The 16,373-nt window shown below is 42.4% G+C and overlaps 2 protein-coding genes across 2 annotated transcripts in view; one reads left to right on the forward strand and one right to left on the reverse strand.

Moving 5' to 3' along the window:
* Positions 1–10,356, forward strand: part of LOC139423182 (uncharacterized) — a 76,139-nt gene extending 65,783 nt beyond the window's left edge. Inside the window, exons 15-22 of the mRNA XM_071174910.1 lie at positions 191–223; positions 345–454; positions 1,174–1,300; positions 1,691–1,818; positions 2,017–2,140; positions 8,195–8,353; positions 8,846–9,005; positions 9,384–10,356. Coding sequence (XP_071031011.1) covers positions 191–223; positions 345–454; positions 1,174–1,300; positions 1,691–1,818; positions 2,017–2,140; positions 8,195–8,353; positions 8,846–9,005; positions 9,384–9,472 — 930 coding nt within the window. The 3' untranslated portion in view covers positions 9,473–10,356. The remainder of the gene's footprint in view (positions 1–190; positions 224–344; positions 455–1,173; positions 1,301–1,690; positions 1,819–2,016; positions 2,141–8,194; positions 8,354–8,845; positions 9,006–9,383) is intronic.
* Positions 10,357–11,431: 1,075 nt separating this feature from the next.
* On the reverse strand, positions 11,432–16,319 carry LOC139423183 (B-cell CLL/lymphoma 7 protein family member B-A-like). The gene is made up of 6 exons (XM_071174911.1): positions 15,899–16,319; positions 15,386–15,461; positions 15,184–15,289; positions 14,918–15,082; positions 14,701–14,777; positions 11,432–14,508 (listed from the first exon to the last, which is right to left on the reverse strand). Exons 1-6 carry the CDS (start codon positions 15,988–15,990, stop codon positions 14,404–14,406), a joined length of 621 nt encoding a protein of 206 aa, XP_071031012.1. The 5' UTR covers positions 15,991–16,319; the 3' UTR covers positions 11,432–14,403.
* Positions 16,320–16,373: the final 54 nt, after the last annotated feature.

A 16,373-nucleotide genomic window follows, 5' to 3' on the forward strand; every position in this document is an offset into this window, starting at 1 on the left:
GTTGGCTGGATGTCCTTTAGGTGGTGGACCATTCTTGATACACACGGGAAACTGTTGAGCATGAAAAACCCAGCAGCGTTGCAGTTCTCGACACACTCAAAACATGCTTTGTACATTCAGTGTATGCTATAGATGTTGGAAAATATGACCTGGGAAATATGTCAAGAAGTATTTTTTTAAATTATTGCAGGAACTTTGTGGCACCGGAGAACCAAAGGTCTTGGTATGTATATGGAATTCCACCACATTATTTTCACCTGTCAAAAGACTAGTGAAAGGGGCAATTTTTTTGTAATTAGTTTCAGCTGTGAAGTGTGTACTGAGTTGTGCTTTTGTGTCTCCAGCTGCGGGCCTACAGCCAGCCCCACTACGGGGGAGTGAGTGAGGAGTACGAGGGGGAGGCAGGACACTGTGGATCTCCCTCCCCCATGTCCTTCAGAGTCATCAGGGGAAAGTGAGTACTAGAGGACTACCTACCATTGTACTATTGGATCTGTACTGATCCTAGAGGTGGAGTTATGTCCCCTCTTACTATGTAAAACGCTTTGAGCACAGTAAAAGTGCTATATAAATCCAATAAATTAGGCCTCCCGGGTGGCGCAGTGGTTAAGGGCGCTGTACTGCAGCGCCAGCTGTGCCATCAGAGACTCTGGGTTTGCGCCCAGGCTCTGTCGTAACCGGCCGCGACCGGGAGGTCCGTGGGGCGACGCACAATTGGCCTAGCGTCGTTGGTGCGGCTGGCTTGGTGCGGCTGGCTTCCACGCTGTGTTAAGAAGCAGTTAAGAAGCAGTGCGGCTAGGTTGGGTTGTGTATCGGAGGACGCATGACTTTCAACCTTCGTCTCTCCCGAGCCCGTACGGGAGTTGTAGCGATGAGACAAGATAGTAGCTACTACAACAATTGGACACCACGGAATTGGGGCGAAAAAAGGGGTAATAAATAAATAAATCAAAATACAAAATACAAAATACAAACATTTAATTATTATTATGGGTTAATGCAAATTTGAACTTCACAATTTCCCTTATAGGTTGTTGCTTATTAAGGAGTAGCCTGCTGTAGGCATGCCACAATGTATCTTTCACTGTAGTTGCCATATGAGGCAGAGAACATGTGTCTGTGATGCTTATTTATGTCTAAATCACACTTACTGCTCTTCCTGCCCCTTTCCAGCTGGCTGCTCTTTGATGAGGATGGTTACTGTGGAAACCAGTATGTCCTGGGAGAGGGTCTTTATCCTGACCTCATTTCCTGTGGCTGTGTGGACACTTCTGTCAAATCACTGAGGCCCATTCCCTATGTGAGTGTACCTGGCATGACCTCAGCCCATTTACTGCTAGCTTTAGGTAGCACAACAAGCTAGATGAAACACGTGAGCACACATGCAGTTTAACCATATTATATGCCATGATAAATAGATTAAGGTAGATTCCGTTCATCCACCATTGCAGTTCATTGCAGTGCCATTAACGACAACCTATTCCCCATAATGCACTACCTTTGACCAGAGACAAGTCTTAGTACTGCTGGCCAAAAGCAGTGGACTGCTTTACCAATATATGTTTTTTTTTGTATTTTGCCCTAATATAGTTCAATACGGGCACTTTGAAAAAGGATAGAACGTACGTACAGTACATCCAATGGCGTTCTCATCTAAGATGGCTGCTCTCCCTCCCTGTTGTGTCTATAGAATTTCTCTGACCCGTCCATCAGCCTGTTCTCCCTGGATTACTTAGAGGGCCTGAAGATGGTTGCCGTAACACCCACAGAGCACATGAAGGACTTCTTCACTCAGTCTCTGCAGGTTGACAGTGGACTGTGAGTAGAGAGAGAGCCTGCCATCTCCTATGTCACTAAACAGCAAACATTACTGCCAGACACTATACAGTACATAGAGAAGGAACACAGTTTCCTGTGTCATGTTCAGTAAGAAAACAAGTGAAACAATGAGGTACTACCCAAACCTGTTTCAAGACGTTTCTCTACGTTGTGCACAAATGAATGTGTCTTTGGCAGGTGGGTGGTGTATGAATATAGTCACTATAAGGGCCGTCAGATGCTGCTGCAGCCAGGGGAGCTTCCTGTGTGGGGAGAGCACAGCGGCTGGGACACCATTGCCTCCTTACGGCCCCTCAAACAGGTACAATACACACAAAACTGACATTTGAGTCGCTCTCATCAAAGTGTCCTTTGTTACTGCATAAGATTCAACTGACTAGTTTAAGCCCGGGTGTACACTACACGATTTTGGCCCCGTATTAGCTGTCCCAGACAAGTTTTTGAGATCAGAAACAAAATCCCCATGTCGTTGTCTACTCGGGGCGCACGGCCGTCACCGACGCTCATTTAATGTGAGCGGGTCAAAGACGCAATCTTAGGGCTATCGATCTCATCTTTGAGCAGTCCCAGACGTCCCGATATTACGTCCCTGCAATGCTCTTGCTGTGTGAGATGTGCAACGGCAAGTTTTGAGAATGATGATGAGCAATAGCCAACGTGAGTTCGCCAGAGAAGGCAATGAGATGATGTTGTACCCAGAATGTGTAGACTCTGGAGCAGGAGCGATGACTACTACTAGTATGTGTTTGTATTTGCCTTTAACCAAAGCAAAGTGTCAAATCGTAACAACTCTGGTGTTCACAAGCGATGTTATCCAATTCAAAATGTTGGCTAGACATTTCAACTCTGTATGGCAAGCGAGAATATCTGACTGAATATTTATGAGGCTGCTTTGAGCCACAGCTCGTAGCTATGTTAAATCTAATCACATTGTTTTAGCGAGACAGAGAATCCTTGAGAATCCTTGAGAATCCTCACGACCAAGTGAAGTCTTGAAGTGTGTGACCCCGTCTGTGCCACATCGTTTAGTGCGTGCACCAATATGTGCACCACAAAATAAACTACCTGCAAGACGGTTGTTTAATGTGAGAGGCTCAGCGATGTCAGGATTTTGAAAGTCGTGTAGTGTCCAACCGGCTTTTCCTGTATGTTCACATTCCATTGGGGGTTATGCATGTGTCTGGTGGGGATGTAGTGTATGTGTGTTAGGGGGTTGTGTGACTGGCACGGTATTATTATTTTAGCTGTGTATGTGCATGCATGCTTGGGTGTGTGTTTTTAGAAGAGAGAGAGTATGCATGTAGGGTTGTTGTTGAATTCTAGCATGCAGTCAACACACAGAAGCTCCATGCTTGGGACTTTGAGCCTGAAGCCTGCTGGGTCCTGATAAAACCCACTTCCCAGAAAGTTATTTATACCCTATGAGAGACAGACAAGGCTTAGCACGTGTGTGTGTGTGTGTGTGTGTGTGTGTGTGTGTGTGTGTGTGTGTGTGTGTGTGTGTGTGTGTGTGTGTGTGTGTGTGTGTGTGTGTGTGTGTGTGTGTGTGTGTGTGTGTGTGTGTGTGTGTGTGTGTGTGTGTGTGTGTGGCGGAGCACTACTCTCACCCTGTTTGTAGACAAGACAGACAGGATGTGAAAGGGGTCGTGGTGATTTATACCCGTTTCTCACTCAAGCTGATTTGACTGAAGCCATATGCAGCTATATAAATTCTTCCACTTGCACATATTCCATGATGTGGCATGGGTCACGTTTCCCATTGACCTCTATGAGTGCAGCACTCTCGTCTGTGCAGTATAACATGATACTAATGTGTCTGTTTCAAAATAGCTCGGTATACGGAATGACCGCCCAAGCCTAGTGCTATGTTACTGATGATTCAGTACCACAGTGCCTACAGAAAGTATTCATACCTCTTGACTTATTCCACATTTTGTTGTGTTAGTCTGAATTCAAAATGTATTAAATATATGTTTTTCCTCACCAATCTACACACAATACCCCATAATGGCAAAGTGAAAACATGTTTTTAGAATTTTTTGCAAATGTATTGACAATGCAATACATAAATATCTAATTTACGTACGTTTTCACACCCCCTGAGTCAACACGTTATAATCGCCTTTGGGAGCGATTACAGCTGTGAGTCTTTCTGGGTAAGTCTCTTAAAAGCTTTGCACACCTGGATTGTACAACATTTGCACATTATTCTTTTTAAAATTCTTCAAGCTCTATCAAGTTGGTTGTTAATCATTGCTAGACAGTCATTTTCCATTGATTTCTAATTTGATTTTAAATCAAAACTATAACTAAGCCACTCAGGAACATTCAATGTCATCTTGGTAAGCGACTCCAGTGTATTCAAATAAACTGAATGGAGCTAAGCACAGGTCTTGTTTTTTTGGTTATTGTCCTGCTGAAAGGTGAATTCATCTCCCAGTGTCTGGTGGAAAGAAGACTGAACCAGGTTTTCCTCTAGGATTTTGCCTGTGCTTAGCTCCATTCTGTTTATTTTTTATCTTGAAAAACTCCCCAGTTTTTAGCGATTACAAGCAAACTCATAACATGATGCAGCCACATCAAAGCTTGAAAATATGGAGAGTGGTACTCAGTAATATGTTGTATTGGATTTTCCCCAAGCATAACACTTTGTATTCAGGGCAAAAAGTGAATACCTATACCACGTTTTTTGCAGTATTACTTAAGTGACTTGTTGCAAACAGGATGCATGTTTTGGAATATTTTGATTCTGTACAGGCTTCCTTCTTTTCACTCTGTCAATTAGCTTAGTATTGTGGAGTAACTACAATGTTGTTAATCCATCTTCATCTCCTATCACAGTCATTAAACTGTTTTAAAGTCACAATTGGCCTCATGGTGAAATCCCTGTTTCCTTCCTCTCCGGCAACTGAGTTAGGAAGGACGCCTGTATCTTTGTGGTGACTGAGTGTATTTGATACACCATCCAACGTGTAGTTAATGACTTCACCATGCTCAAAGCGGTAGTCAATTTTTGCTTCTTTTTTTTTTACCCATCTACCAATAGGTGCCCTTCTTTGCGATGCATTGGAAAACCTCCCTGGTCTGTGGTTGAATCTGTGTTTGAAATTCACAGCTCGACTGAGGGACCTTACAGATAATGTATGTGTGTATCAAGGCACAAGGCGATACCCAAATGCAGACACAGGAGGCAGATGGTTGGAGTCTTACAATGTTTATTAATTCGAAGGGGTAGGCAAGAGAATGCTTGTGGACAGCGAAAAAGGTCAAAACCAGATCAGAGTCCAGAAGGTACAGAGTGGCAGACAGGCTCGTGGTCAAGGCAGGCAGAATAGTCAGGCAGGCGGGTACAAAGTCCAGAGACAGGCAAGGGTCAAAACCAGGAGGACCAGAAAAAGGAGAATAGCAAAAAGCAGGAGAATGGGAAAACCGCTGGTTGACTTGGAAACATACAAGATGAACTGGCACAGAGAGACAGGAAACACAGGGATAAATACACTGTCACAGAGAGACAGGAAACACAGGGATAAGTACACTGGGAAAACAAGTGACACCTGGAGGGGGTGGAGACAATAACGAGGACAGGTGAAACTGATCAGGGTGTGACTGTGGGGTACAGAGATGATTGATCTCGTCATTCAAAAATTACACTAAACACAATCATTGCACACAGAGTGAGTCCATGCAACTTATTATCTGACTTAAGCAAATTTTTACTCTTGAACTTATTTAGGCTTGACATAACAAAGAGGTTGAATACGTATTGACTCAAGACATTTCAGCTTTTTGCTTTTAACTCATTTGTAAAAAATTTCTAAAAACATAGTTTGTCTTTGACATTATGGGGTATTTTTGTGTAGGCCAGTGACACAAAATCTCAATGTAATACATTTTAAATTCAGCCTGTAGGACAATAAAGTGTGGAAAAAGTCAAGGGTGAGAATACTTTCTGAAAGCACTGTACATAGAGTTCTAGACTGGCTTACGTTAGTTAGCCTGATGTGTTATATAGTAGGGTTTCTTACATTACACAACCCTTAGAGAAACTACCAGATAATAGGAAAGCCCCTGTAATTATTTAATTGTTGCAAAAGTATGTATTGTCAACAAAAATATAAACGCAACATGTAACAATTTCATTGATTTTACTGAGTTGCAGTTCATATGAGGAAATTAGTCAATTGAAATAAATTCATTAGGCCCTAATCTATAAATTTCACACAACTGGGAATGCAGTTATGCATCTGTTGGTCAATGATAACTTTAAAAAAAATGGGCCTCAGGATCGGTATTTTTCTTCATTCAAATTGCACAAAAATGGGGGGGCACACAATGCAAATGGTCCGGGTAGCCATTTGATTACCTGTTCAGGAGTCTTATGGCTTGGGGGTAAAAACTGTTGAGAAGCCTTTTTGTCCTAGACTTGGCCCTCCGGTATCGCTTGCCATGCGGTAGTAGAGAGAACAGTCTATGACTGGGGTGGCTGGGGTCTTTAACAATTTTTAGGGCCTTCCTCTGACACCGCCTGGTGTAGAGGTTCTGGATGGCAGGCAGCTTAGTTTAGTGATGTACTGGGCCGTACGCACTACCCCCTGTAGTGCCTTGCGGTCGGAGGCCGAGCAATTTCCGTACCAGGCAGTGATGCAACCAGCTCTCGATGTTGCAGCTGTAGAACCTTTTGAGGATCTCAGGACCCATGCCAAATCTTTTTAGTTTCCTGAGGGGGAATAGGCTTTGTCATGCCCTCTTCACGACTGTCTTGGTGCGTTTGGACCATTCTAGTTTGTTGGTGATGTGGACACCAAGGAACTTGAAGCTCTCAACCTGCTCCACTACAGCCCCATCAATGAGAATGGGGGCGTACTCGGTCCTCCTTTTCCTGTAGTCCACAATCATCTCCCATAGTCTTGGTTACGTTGAGGGATAGGTTGTTTTTCTGGCACCACCCGGCCAGGTCTCTGACCTCCTCCCTATAGGCTGTCTCATCGCTGTCGGTGATCAGGCCCACCACTGTTGTGTCGTCTGCAAACTTAATGATGGTGTTGGAGTCATGCCCGGCCATGCAGTCGTGGGTGAGCAGGGAGTACAGAGGGGACTGAGGGGCTCCAGTGTTGAGGATCAGCGTGGCAGATGTGTTGCTACCTACTCTCACCACCTGGGCGTGGCCCGTCAGGAAGTCCAGGATCCAGTTGCAGAGGGAAGTGTTTAGTCCCAGAGTCCTTAGCTTAGTGATGAGCTTTCAGGGTACTATGGTGTTGAACGCTGAGCTGTAGTCAATGAATAGCAATCTCACGTAGGTGTTCTTTTTTTCCAGGTGGGAAAGGGCAGTGTGGAGTGCAATAGAGATTGCATCATCTGTGAATCTGTTTGGGCGGTATACAAATTGGAGTGGGTCTAGGGTTTCTGGGACAATGGTGTTGATGTGAGCCATGGCCAGCCTTTCAAAACACTTCATGGCTATGGACGTGAGTACTACGGGTCTGTAGTAATTTAGGCAGGTTGCCTTTGTGTTCTTGGGCACAGGGACTATGGTGGTCTGCTTGAAACATGTTGGTATTACAGACTCAATCAGGGACATGTTGAAAATGTCAGTGAAGACACCTGCCAGTTGGTCAGCACATGCCTGGAGCACACGTCCTGGTAATCCGTCTGGCCCCGCAGCCTTGTGTTGACCTGTTTAAATGAGTGAGCATAGAAGTGATTTAGCTCATCTGGTAGGCTCGAGTCACTGGGCAGCTCACGGCTGTGCTTCCCTTTGTAGTCTGTAATAGTTTGCAAGCCCTGCCACATAAGACGAGCGTCTGAGCCGGTGTAGTATGATTCAATCTTAGCCCTGTATTGACACTTTGCCTGTTTGATGGTTCGTCACAGGGCATAGCAGGATTTCTTGTAAGCTTCCGAGTTAGAGTCCTGCACCTTGAAAGTGGCAGCTCTGCCCTTTAGCTCAGTGCGAATGTTGCCTGTAATCCATGGCTTCTGGTTGGGGTATGTACGTACAGTCACTGTGGGGACGACGTCTTGGCAAATGAGAAACGCTCACTAATAGGGATGTAAACAAATAGGTTTTTGTGCGTATGGAACATTTCTGGGATCTTTTATATCAGCTCATGGAACATGAAACTTCACTTTACATGTTGCGTTCATATTTTTTGTTCAATGCAATTGGAATACAATACAACTGGTTAACACTGCACACACGGTATTCTGTAACCACCTATGTTATTTTAAGTTACTTAAATGTTTTTCTCTTTTGTGAAAAATGTATTTTCCCCGCAGCAATGTCTAGGGTCTATATAACGTTCTGTGAAAGTTGATAACCCTCATTCAGTCTGTACTGTGTGTGGTCTCCCTCCAGCCCAGGCTTTATGTAGAGGTAAGGAGCCGTGCTCTGGGTTCAGTGCTGACCTCTGAGATTGTCCAGGACGACTTGTCCCTGGCCAGAGTGTCCCTGTCCCCGGCCTGCTCTCTGGACACCCAGCGCTGGCTCTTCACCGGAGGGCTGCTCTGCTGCAAGGTGTGTGTGTGTGGTCAAGTCTTGTCAACCTTTAAGCAAAACTAACATGGGAATATTCTAGGAAATATGCAAATAAAAGTGAAATCAGTCATCTACAATATGGATTGACTGTTTCCTCCAAGCTGAGGTCTGCAGCCAGCCAGTGATCACTCCACAGTTTGTCATGGTGTCTCCCAACTGTACATTAGCTGCTGCTAATTATAGTAATTAAGTGGGTGGTTACATTTGTCATATTTCACACATGTACAAGCACATGTGTGAATTGGAAATTTGTTTTTGTTTGCCTAACCCACTCCCTCTGAGAGTGGGGTCAGAGCCAGGGATCAGCCATTATTGACGGCGACCCTGGAGCAATTCGGGTTAAGTGCCTTGCTCAAGAACACATAGACAGATTTTTCACCTAGTCTGCTCTGGGATTTTAACCAGCAACCTTTCGGTTACTGGTCCAGCGTACAGTATCTGTGATATTGACCTGTTGTGTGTTGCCTGTAGGCTAGTAAGGCGTGTCTGTCAGTGATCGGAGGGAAGGCCACAGTGGGGGCCAGAGTGGCCCTGTGGGCGGAGCATGGACGCACACACCAGAGATGGAGCCTGAACCACAACGGAACCATCTCTTCCCATCTCAACCACAAACTAGTACTGGACTTCAGAGGTGAGACAATAGAGATCCACTATAAATTTAAAGCCAAAATAACAGGATCAAGGCAGTTGAGCAATCACATAAAGGCAGATCAGATTGCTGTTGTGTACTGTTGCTGAACTCAACTACCGTATGCTATACATAGTGGAGGATCTATTTTGAGATCATAACAATCATTCGGAGAGTCGTCTCAGAAAGAGCTAGATATCATATTGTATAGAATTTGTTTTTGGGGGAACCATCATGAAATGCTGTTTGTTTTCCAGTTATTCTGGAAAGAAGAAAATCTTTAGAAAAAAACATGAACATAACTTATTTTCAGTTGTCTGTTAGACACAGTAGAAGAAAGATTGTCCCCTAAAAAGGAACAATTTGTGTCATGTCTTTCAGGTAGAACAAGTTTCGAGAGGGACCACCTGGTTGTCAATGAATTCGCTGCTGATCAGGCCACCCAGTTCTGGGACATGGAGTTGGTCTAGAAGAAAACTCCTGCCAAAGCCATGAGGCATCCCAGTGCAGTATGGGAGATGTTTCTATCCTGGCAGAGCACTTCTCCCAGCCATCTAGCCCACGTGTCCATGACAAATGAGCAAGAAGCATCGCGTTCATTTCCTGTGTCTTTTTTTGCTTGATCTCAGGACCCAGAAACCATTGCAGCGGCGCTGACACACAGAGTAGCGATACAGAATCCAATCGTCTTTCTCTACTTGAACATGTCAGTGTGGCACTTAATTCTAAAGCTAATGTGTAGACAATTAAGAACTGACAGGGGAATTTAAAGCCAAAACTACAGGATCAAGGCAGTTGAGCAATCACATAAAGGTTATGATAACTACCACTACTACACCATTGAAATAGAATAGAAGTCAGTCAGCCAGTCTTTAACCTAATGGGCTTACTGCTCTGTCTGAGGCAATATAATGTAGCTTCTTAGCTTCTATTTCTGATATCTTTTCTCAAGCACATTTGCACTACCAAGATTTTCATGTGAAATGCGGCCAACATCTTGTTTCTCTCTCTCGATGATGTCAAGGAATTTGCTGCTGTAAGCTACCCTCGTCCTTAAAATATCATGTCACCACTAACTGCCACTAGCCCAAAGTAAAATAGTCACCGGCCCTCTACAAATGTGTTCAGCGGGAGTGTTTTAAAAGAGCGTCGGGTTATTTCACTGGAGCAAAAGGTGCAGAACCTTAATATATATGTATGATATTCAGGAATAGATGTAATCAAATATTTCTTAAAGAATTGATGTCCATAAAGATAAGATGACAGTGTACAGTTGAGGCAAGCTGATGATTAATAATGAAGATGTTTATGTTTTTAAATCTGTGAATAATATTAAAGGTTAATGTCAAATCTGTTCACTGGCAGTGAGTTGTTATTCAAAGGTTCTGAGAACTACAGCTGATTGGGAGTAAGTGATTGACAGGTAATTGCATTCAGTACATTTTCACAGGATACACTCAGAAATGCAAGATTTTTAAAGTCATTAAATGATCTTAATTCTGATTGTACCAAAGGTCCATAGTTCCAAATGGCTTTTTGCAAATCATAGAGAGAACACCACATTTGTGGTGCATTACGTAAGCCTAACTGTGCCCAAATCATAGAGATAACACCACATTTGTGGTGCATTACGTAAGCCTAACTGTGCCCAAATCATAGAGAGAACACCACATTTGTGGTGCATTACGTAAAGCCTAACTGTGCCCAAATCATAGAGAGAACACCACATTTGTGGTGCATTACGTAAGCCTAACTGTGCCCAAATCATAGAGAGAACACCACATTTGTGGTGCATTACATAAGCCTAACTGTGCCCAAATCATAGAGAGAACACCACATTTGTGGTGCATTACGTAAGCCTAACTGTGCCCAAATCATAGAGATAACACCACATTTGTGGTGCATTACATAAGCCTAACTGTGCCCAAATCATAGAGAGAACACCACATTTGTGGTGCATTACATAAGCCTAACTGTGCCCAAATCATAGAGATAACACCACATTTGTGGTGCATTACGTAAGCCTAACTGTGCCCAAATCATAGAGATAACACCACATTTGTGGTGCATTACGTAAGCCTAACTGTGCCCTTGCTGCATACATCTTTTGTGCCCTTTTTTTGAGTCACACATTCCAAGCATGAACAATGATTTCTGTAAATGTTTGCCTGCAGTGGCAGTGTATAGTATACACACAGGCTATTCATGTTTCTGATGTAGACCGATCGTTTGCCAGTGTGAGTCAGTAGTCCGGTTTGCCTGGATGACTAACGGTAACTTCCACAGTAGTCAGAATACAGTACAGACGTTTGCCTGGGCTGATCCAACTGTGTACCTCATTGTCCTCACATCGGACACTGCTGAACAATAGCAGGCCTTGTAATGGAAAAATACTGTCACTGTATATAACAGACCAACCATGTGCCATCTAACTGAAATGTTTGTTTATTTAATAAATTGTGTACACACAGGCACATTTATCATGATCAACTTTGAGACGTTGAAATGTCACATTATTAGTTGTACAGTAATATTTGATCTGTAAGCCTGGAGATTCCATTGTCATTTGTAATGTGTGATAACATCATGTTCTCAAATATCTAACTCCCACGGACTTGTTTTTTCGTGACCGACGAAAACAGAGCCTTCATGCAAGATTTGGTTCTGCGTCGCCAAGATTACACACACAAACACATGTACCAGTAATTAAACAATGTTTAAATAAATTAAGCACACGCTCCAGAGTGACAGGGCAAGGTAGACTGTCAACTGCTAGAATTGGCTGATTGCTGGGTTTGCACTCCTCTAGCTCCATCTATTGGCAAGATCTGTTTCTGGCCTTCTTCACACTGGTTGAACAATTTTTTAAGGAACATGATATAACACCCATTCACTAAAATGCTTAAAAGGCCAATCAGCTATTGAAACAATAATGCCTTTTCCCCGCTGCTGTTTCGGTTTTTTTTTTAAACTCAGGGATGGAGAAATGTAACCACTCAAATTCATAGAAAGAGCTATGGATTCTAGGACATCCAAATGATTGTTTTAACCATGGTCTGGAGGCTATACAGTGTTATACATTGTTTACAAACATTGGAATTGATAAATAGTATATTTTGGGGTTCAACAGTTAAACTAAGCATTTATATGTTATATTCAAGAATGAATGGGTACATAACAATTTATACATCAAATAAATGTAGTAACTGCAGATTGACCCTTTCAACTATGGAAAATATATCCCAAAAAGATTCAAACTAAATAACGTGCACAAAAGACATCCAAATCCATACTCCTTTATAAAATCATTTTTACTTGGAAAATTACAATAAAATACAAAGTACAAACTCTTTTCCAAACTACCTTCTTGAAAAATAAAATAATGCATTAGCAGAATAAGCCTACCATCTCCAAATGAATCTGCAAGGTGGTCATTAAAATGTGGATACAGAAGTCATCACATTGTAAATGCCTTCATTTTAGTGGCCCATTCAACATACTGGCATCCCTGCAAATAATCATGTCTTATCAAGAGACTGACAGTACTATGAAATAAGACTGAAAATTGTAATGGTTATAAATTGGTAATAACTAGTGACATCATGGGAGTTACCTTTTTGCCTCCCATATTTAACAGCATTTCTTTCATAAATGGCAAACCATTGAATGTGCCCCAGTTGCCAAATGTGTGCAATTGTTTTAGATTGTCAGAGAAAAAAATATATTTTCTATAATAAATATAATTGGTTACTATTTAAGTATTATAGTCACTCCCAAATAACATCACATTTTCAGTGTACACGCTAACCTGATAAAATAATTTCCTAATTTCACTCAAGTAAAACATGACATAAAACAATATCTGAGAAATACAAGTGCTTCCTTGGGTTACTAGGGACAATAGCTCAAGACATACCATTTTAGACTGAGGAAAACAATGGGTGTTCATTTTACAAATGAACCCTAACTTAAATAACTACTAAGTCAACATCTTTAAGAGATAAATTACAAAACATAAGGACCTAGTCATTTAAATTAACTCTTCATTCAGTGAATGTGATGTTCATACCAAAAACAGCACATACAGTACTTGTAATGTTGAAACATTCTCCAATGTTAAACTTAGATTTAGGCACAGAGTGTGTTTGATTTTCTCAAAAGTGTGCCCCGGATGGACGGAGTTGATACTTCATTTAGAAATTGGCAGTGCCGATTGTCAACTTTATCTTTCACTGTTGCTGTGACAAAGATCCTGACAGCTAGCATTGAGTAACAAGTGTCAATGGCACAATATGAAACTGCACTCACAATAAAGCCAATCCTACTTGAACCATTCAACACTAACCATAGCTGAATTCACCTATTACTTCATAAATGGCCCATCATTATTTTGCATTCAAATAGATTATGCGAAAAGTTACATTTTGGAGACAGAAGACGGTATTTCCCAAATCCAAGAAAATAAAAGGACAGACATAACCTACCTGACTGCACTACTTCGGGAGAGTGCTGTAGTAGAGTCAAAGATTTGTATAACTAAACCAAGATAGACCACAGCCTGTCGTTTCCAATGGGAACAAATGAGTCATTGTGGGAAGAACAAGAAAGGAGGTAGGCAGAGCCAAGCACGAGCTAGCAAGATCCTATTAGCCTGTTCTAGCAAACAACTGCATATTTATTTTAGGGAACGCCTACTCTGTGAAGTGCGCGTGTGCAATAACTTAATTTGGCTTTGCACTCCTAAACAATGCCATTTTTTACAACTTTGGCAAAGATTAAAGTCTACAAAACGTAGTCAACTCTGTTCATAACAGATTCTAGTTTTGGGAACAGAAAATTGTAATTGAGATCAAATGTTTCATTGATGAGAAAATATGCAGAATGTCAGCCAAAGTCCATCTTGTTGAATGTTCTCCCACTGCTGGCCACTCGGCTTCCTCTCACTACCATATTGGGCAGTGAGTGGAAACGCCAAATGGATGCGTCACAGTTATACATCCGGTGAAATATCTGTCTCCTTGTTCTATCTGTGGTAGGGTGCTTTGATTTTGTATTTGGCTGTTAATCCATTCAAAACAAAATAGGCTAAACTAAACACATATTCATAAATCCTTCGAGGGAGAAACTTAATTCAATATATCATCATAACAAGTATGGTGGTCCTTAAAATGGTGTCTATTGCAGTCATCGGAGGATAGACTGGTGGTCGTGCAACTCACTGACTAAAAGCTAAGCAGGGCCGGGTTCAAATCAATTCAAATTCAGGAAGTTTGTTGAGAGTTCAATTCGTGAACCAGAAGTGTCCTCATTGAAAACGATAATTTTTCCAAATCACAAAACGAGATTCAACAAAATGCCTTAAGTGAATTGGACCCGACCCGGATGCTAACTGCAGTGTGGGTTAGGTCGTCATGGAGGAGCTCATCATGGGGGAGCTCTGCAGGACTGAGTTCTGCTCAAAACACACTCTCTTCAGTGGTGGCGCTCCAGAACACTCCTCCTCCTCCTGTATGGGGAAATACAGCCAGGTTTGTTTGAATCCATGTTTTATCAGTTTAATGTATGCTGTTCTGAGTATATTGTTGGACAACCTATGAGTCTGATGTGGTGTATTAAACAGTCTTGAAAGTAAATTGTTTGAGTGACAAAGCTGTGGTGTCAAAGTGGAATGATCATTGAGATGTTAGATGTGCTTTACCTGAGCAGAGAGGGGCAACAGGTCCTCTTTAATCAGCAAAGGAGGTTCGTCAGCCAATTCACTTGGCAATGACGAATCTGAAAACCAAAAATGTATATTTACTTAACCTCTAAATAATCTGAAGATATATTTGATCTTATTGAAATCAGAAAAATGGAATAAGTGTGCACATTTGCATGTGCGTGTGTGCATCTGTCGATCTGTCAGCCTATCTCACCCTCCATGATCTCCTGGCCCAGAGTGGGGGGCTGGGAGTCATCTGTGCGGAAGTCACACAGATTCTTCGGGCTAAGAGGTTCACTGAGCTGGGGGCTGGAGTTACTGCTGCTGTTCATTTTGGGCTGGTACACATCAGACAAGGAGCTCTGGTTACTGTTCTCATCTGGAGAGGAAGAGCGTACAGGAAATAGGAGGAAATGGAGAAAGCGCAAGGCCAAGATATGGTGAGGTCATATGTCACTCAAAACTGTTTTACATCCTTACCATGAAAATCCAAAAGACTTGAGTGTGGGTTTTCTGAGGCTGGATCTGTGGAGAAGCAATTCAGCTCCCTGACTGCCCCAACCGGGACTGCCTTACTCTTCTCCTTCTACAAGAAGATAAATCAAATTCAGACCTTGCATTTTTAGGTAGCAACACATTAGAAACGGACATAGCTAGCTTATTAAATAAGAAAATAACTTACTTCCTTTGTATCCACCACTGGCACCCATTTGAATATCCTCAAAGATGTGTCCCCGACAGTCACCCATTTCTTCTCCCTGTAGAAAACAATGTGATTGCGCTCCATTACATTCAAATGGTTCAAGGGTCAAGTGCACCTGTTTAAATATCCCTTCCATAGAGTGAGATGCTATTAGTGAAATCTGCTACAAATGAGCGAGGATACACCTCACTGGCTATGGTTGGCTAGCATCTTATTGATTACTACATGACTGTCACTGCATACTTGCTTCCTAGTCTGTCTGTCCATTCATATTAGAAAGCTAGCTAACTAGGTTTACTCAAATCCTACTTTTGGGTCCGCCTTTTGATGAAAAGCCACTTGTCTTGAGGGAGAAAGCTTCACAGTGATCCTCATTGGTTGTGCTCTCGGTCTTTCACTGTCATTTTGTCTCAAACCACGCCTCCCTGTCGCTGAACTTTGTATATGCAATCTTTTATGATCTTTCACACAAATAAACAGTGTTGTGCTTACCATCTTCTGACCCTCTCAATGACCGCCATGACCTTCTTCATGTCATCTTTAGCACGGCTTCGTGTCTCAGCGCGAACCGAGCGTCCAGACATGTTTGTGCTTGGTTTTAGTTTGATTTGCCTCCGACAGACTGTTAAACGACAGACAGAAGGGGTAACCCAGACACGTCACAGTGGCTATAAAGCTGAAGCATCCGTTTAAAACGTTTTCTCACCACCAAATATGGTAGTGAGAGGAAGTCCAGTCGCGGGTAGTGGGAAAGTATGGAACTAGGTGAAACTGAGCCGTCATTCTGCCAATTTTCTCATCGATGAAACATCTGATCTCAAAATATTTTTCTGTTCCCAAAACTACAATCTGTTACGAACACAGTGCACGAATTTGTAGACTTGACACTTGCGTTGTTTAGGAGTTCAAGGTCGAATTGAGTTTGCGCACATCACTAAATATGCAAATATAAACTACAACGCGCCAA

This window comes from Oncorhynchus clarkii, chromosome 12 (genome assembly GCF_045791955.1).
Source record: "Oncorhynchus clarkii lewisi isolate Uvic-CL-2024 chromosome 12, UVic_Ocla_1.0, whole genome shotgun sequence".
NCBI lineage: Eukaryota > Metazoa > Chordata > Actinopteri > Salmoniformes > Salmonidae > Oncorhynchus > Oncorhynchus clarkii.

Bases quoted from the DNA above. Each gene is read 5' to 3' on its own strand.
- LOC139423183 (XM_071174911.1), bottom strand. From the start codon at position 15,990: ATGTCTGGACGCTCGGTTCGCGCTGAGACACGAAGCCGTGCTAAAGAT. The intron at 15,462-15,898 runs GTAAGCACAACA...TGTTTTCTACAG, and splicing joins ATTGAGAGGGTCAGAAGATG to GGAGAAGAAATGGGTGACTG. The intron at 14,509-14,700 runs GTAAAGCACATC...TTCCCCATACAG, and splicing joins TGTTGCCCCTCTCTGCTCAG to GAGGAGGAGGAGTGTTCTGG.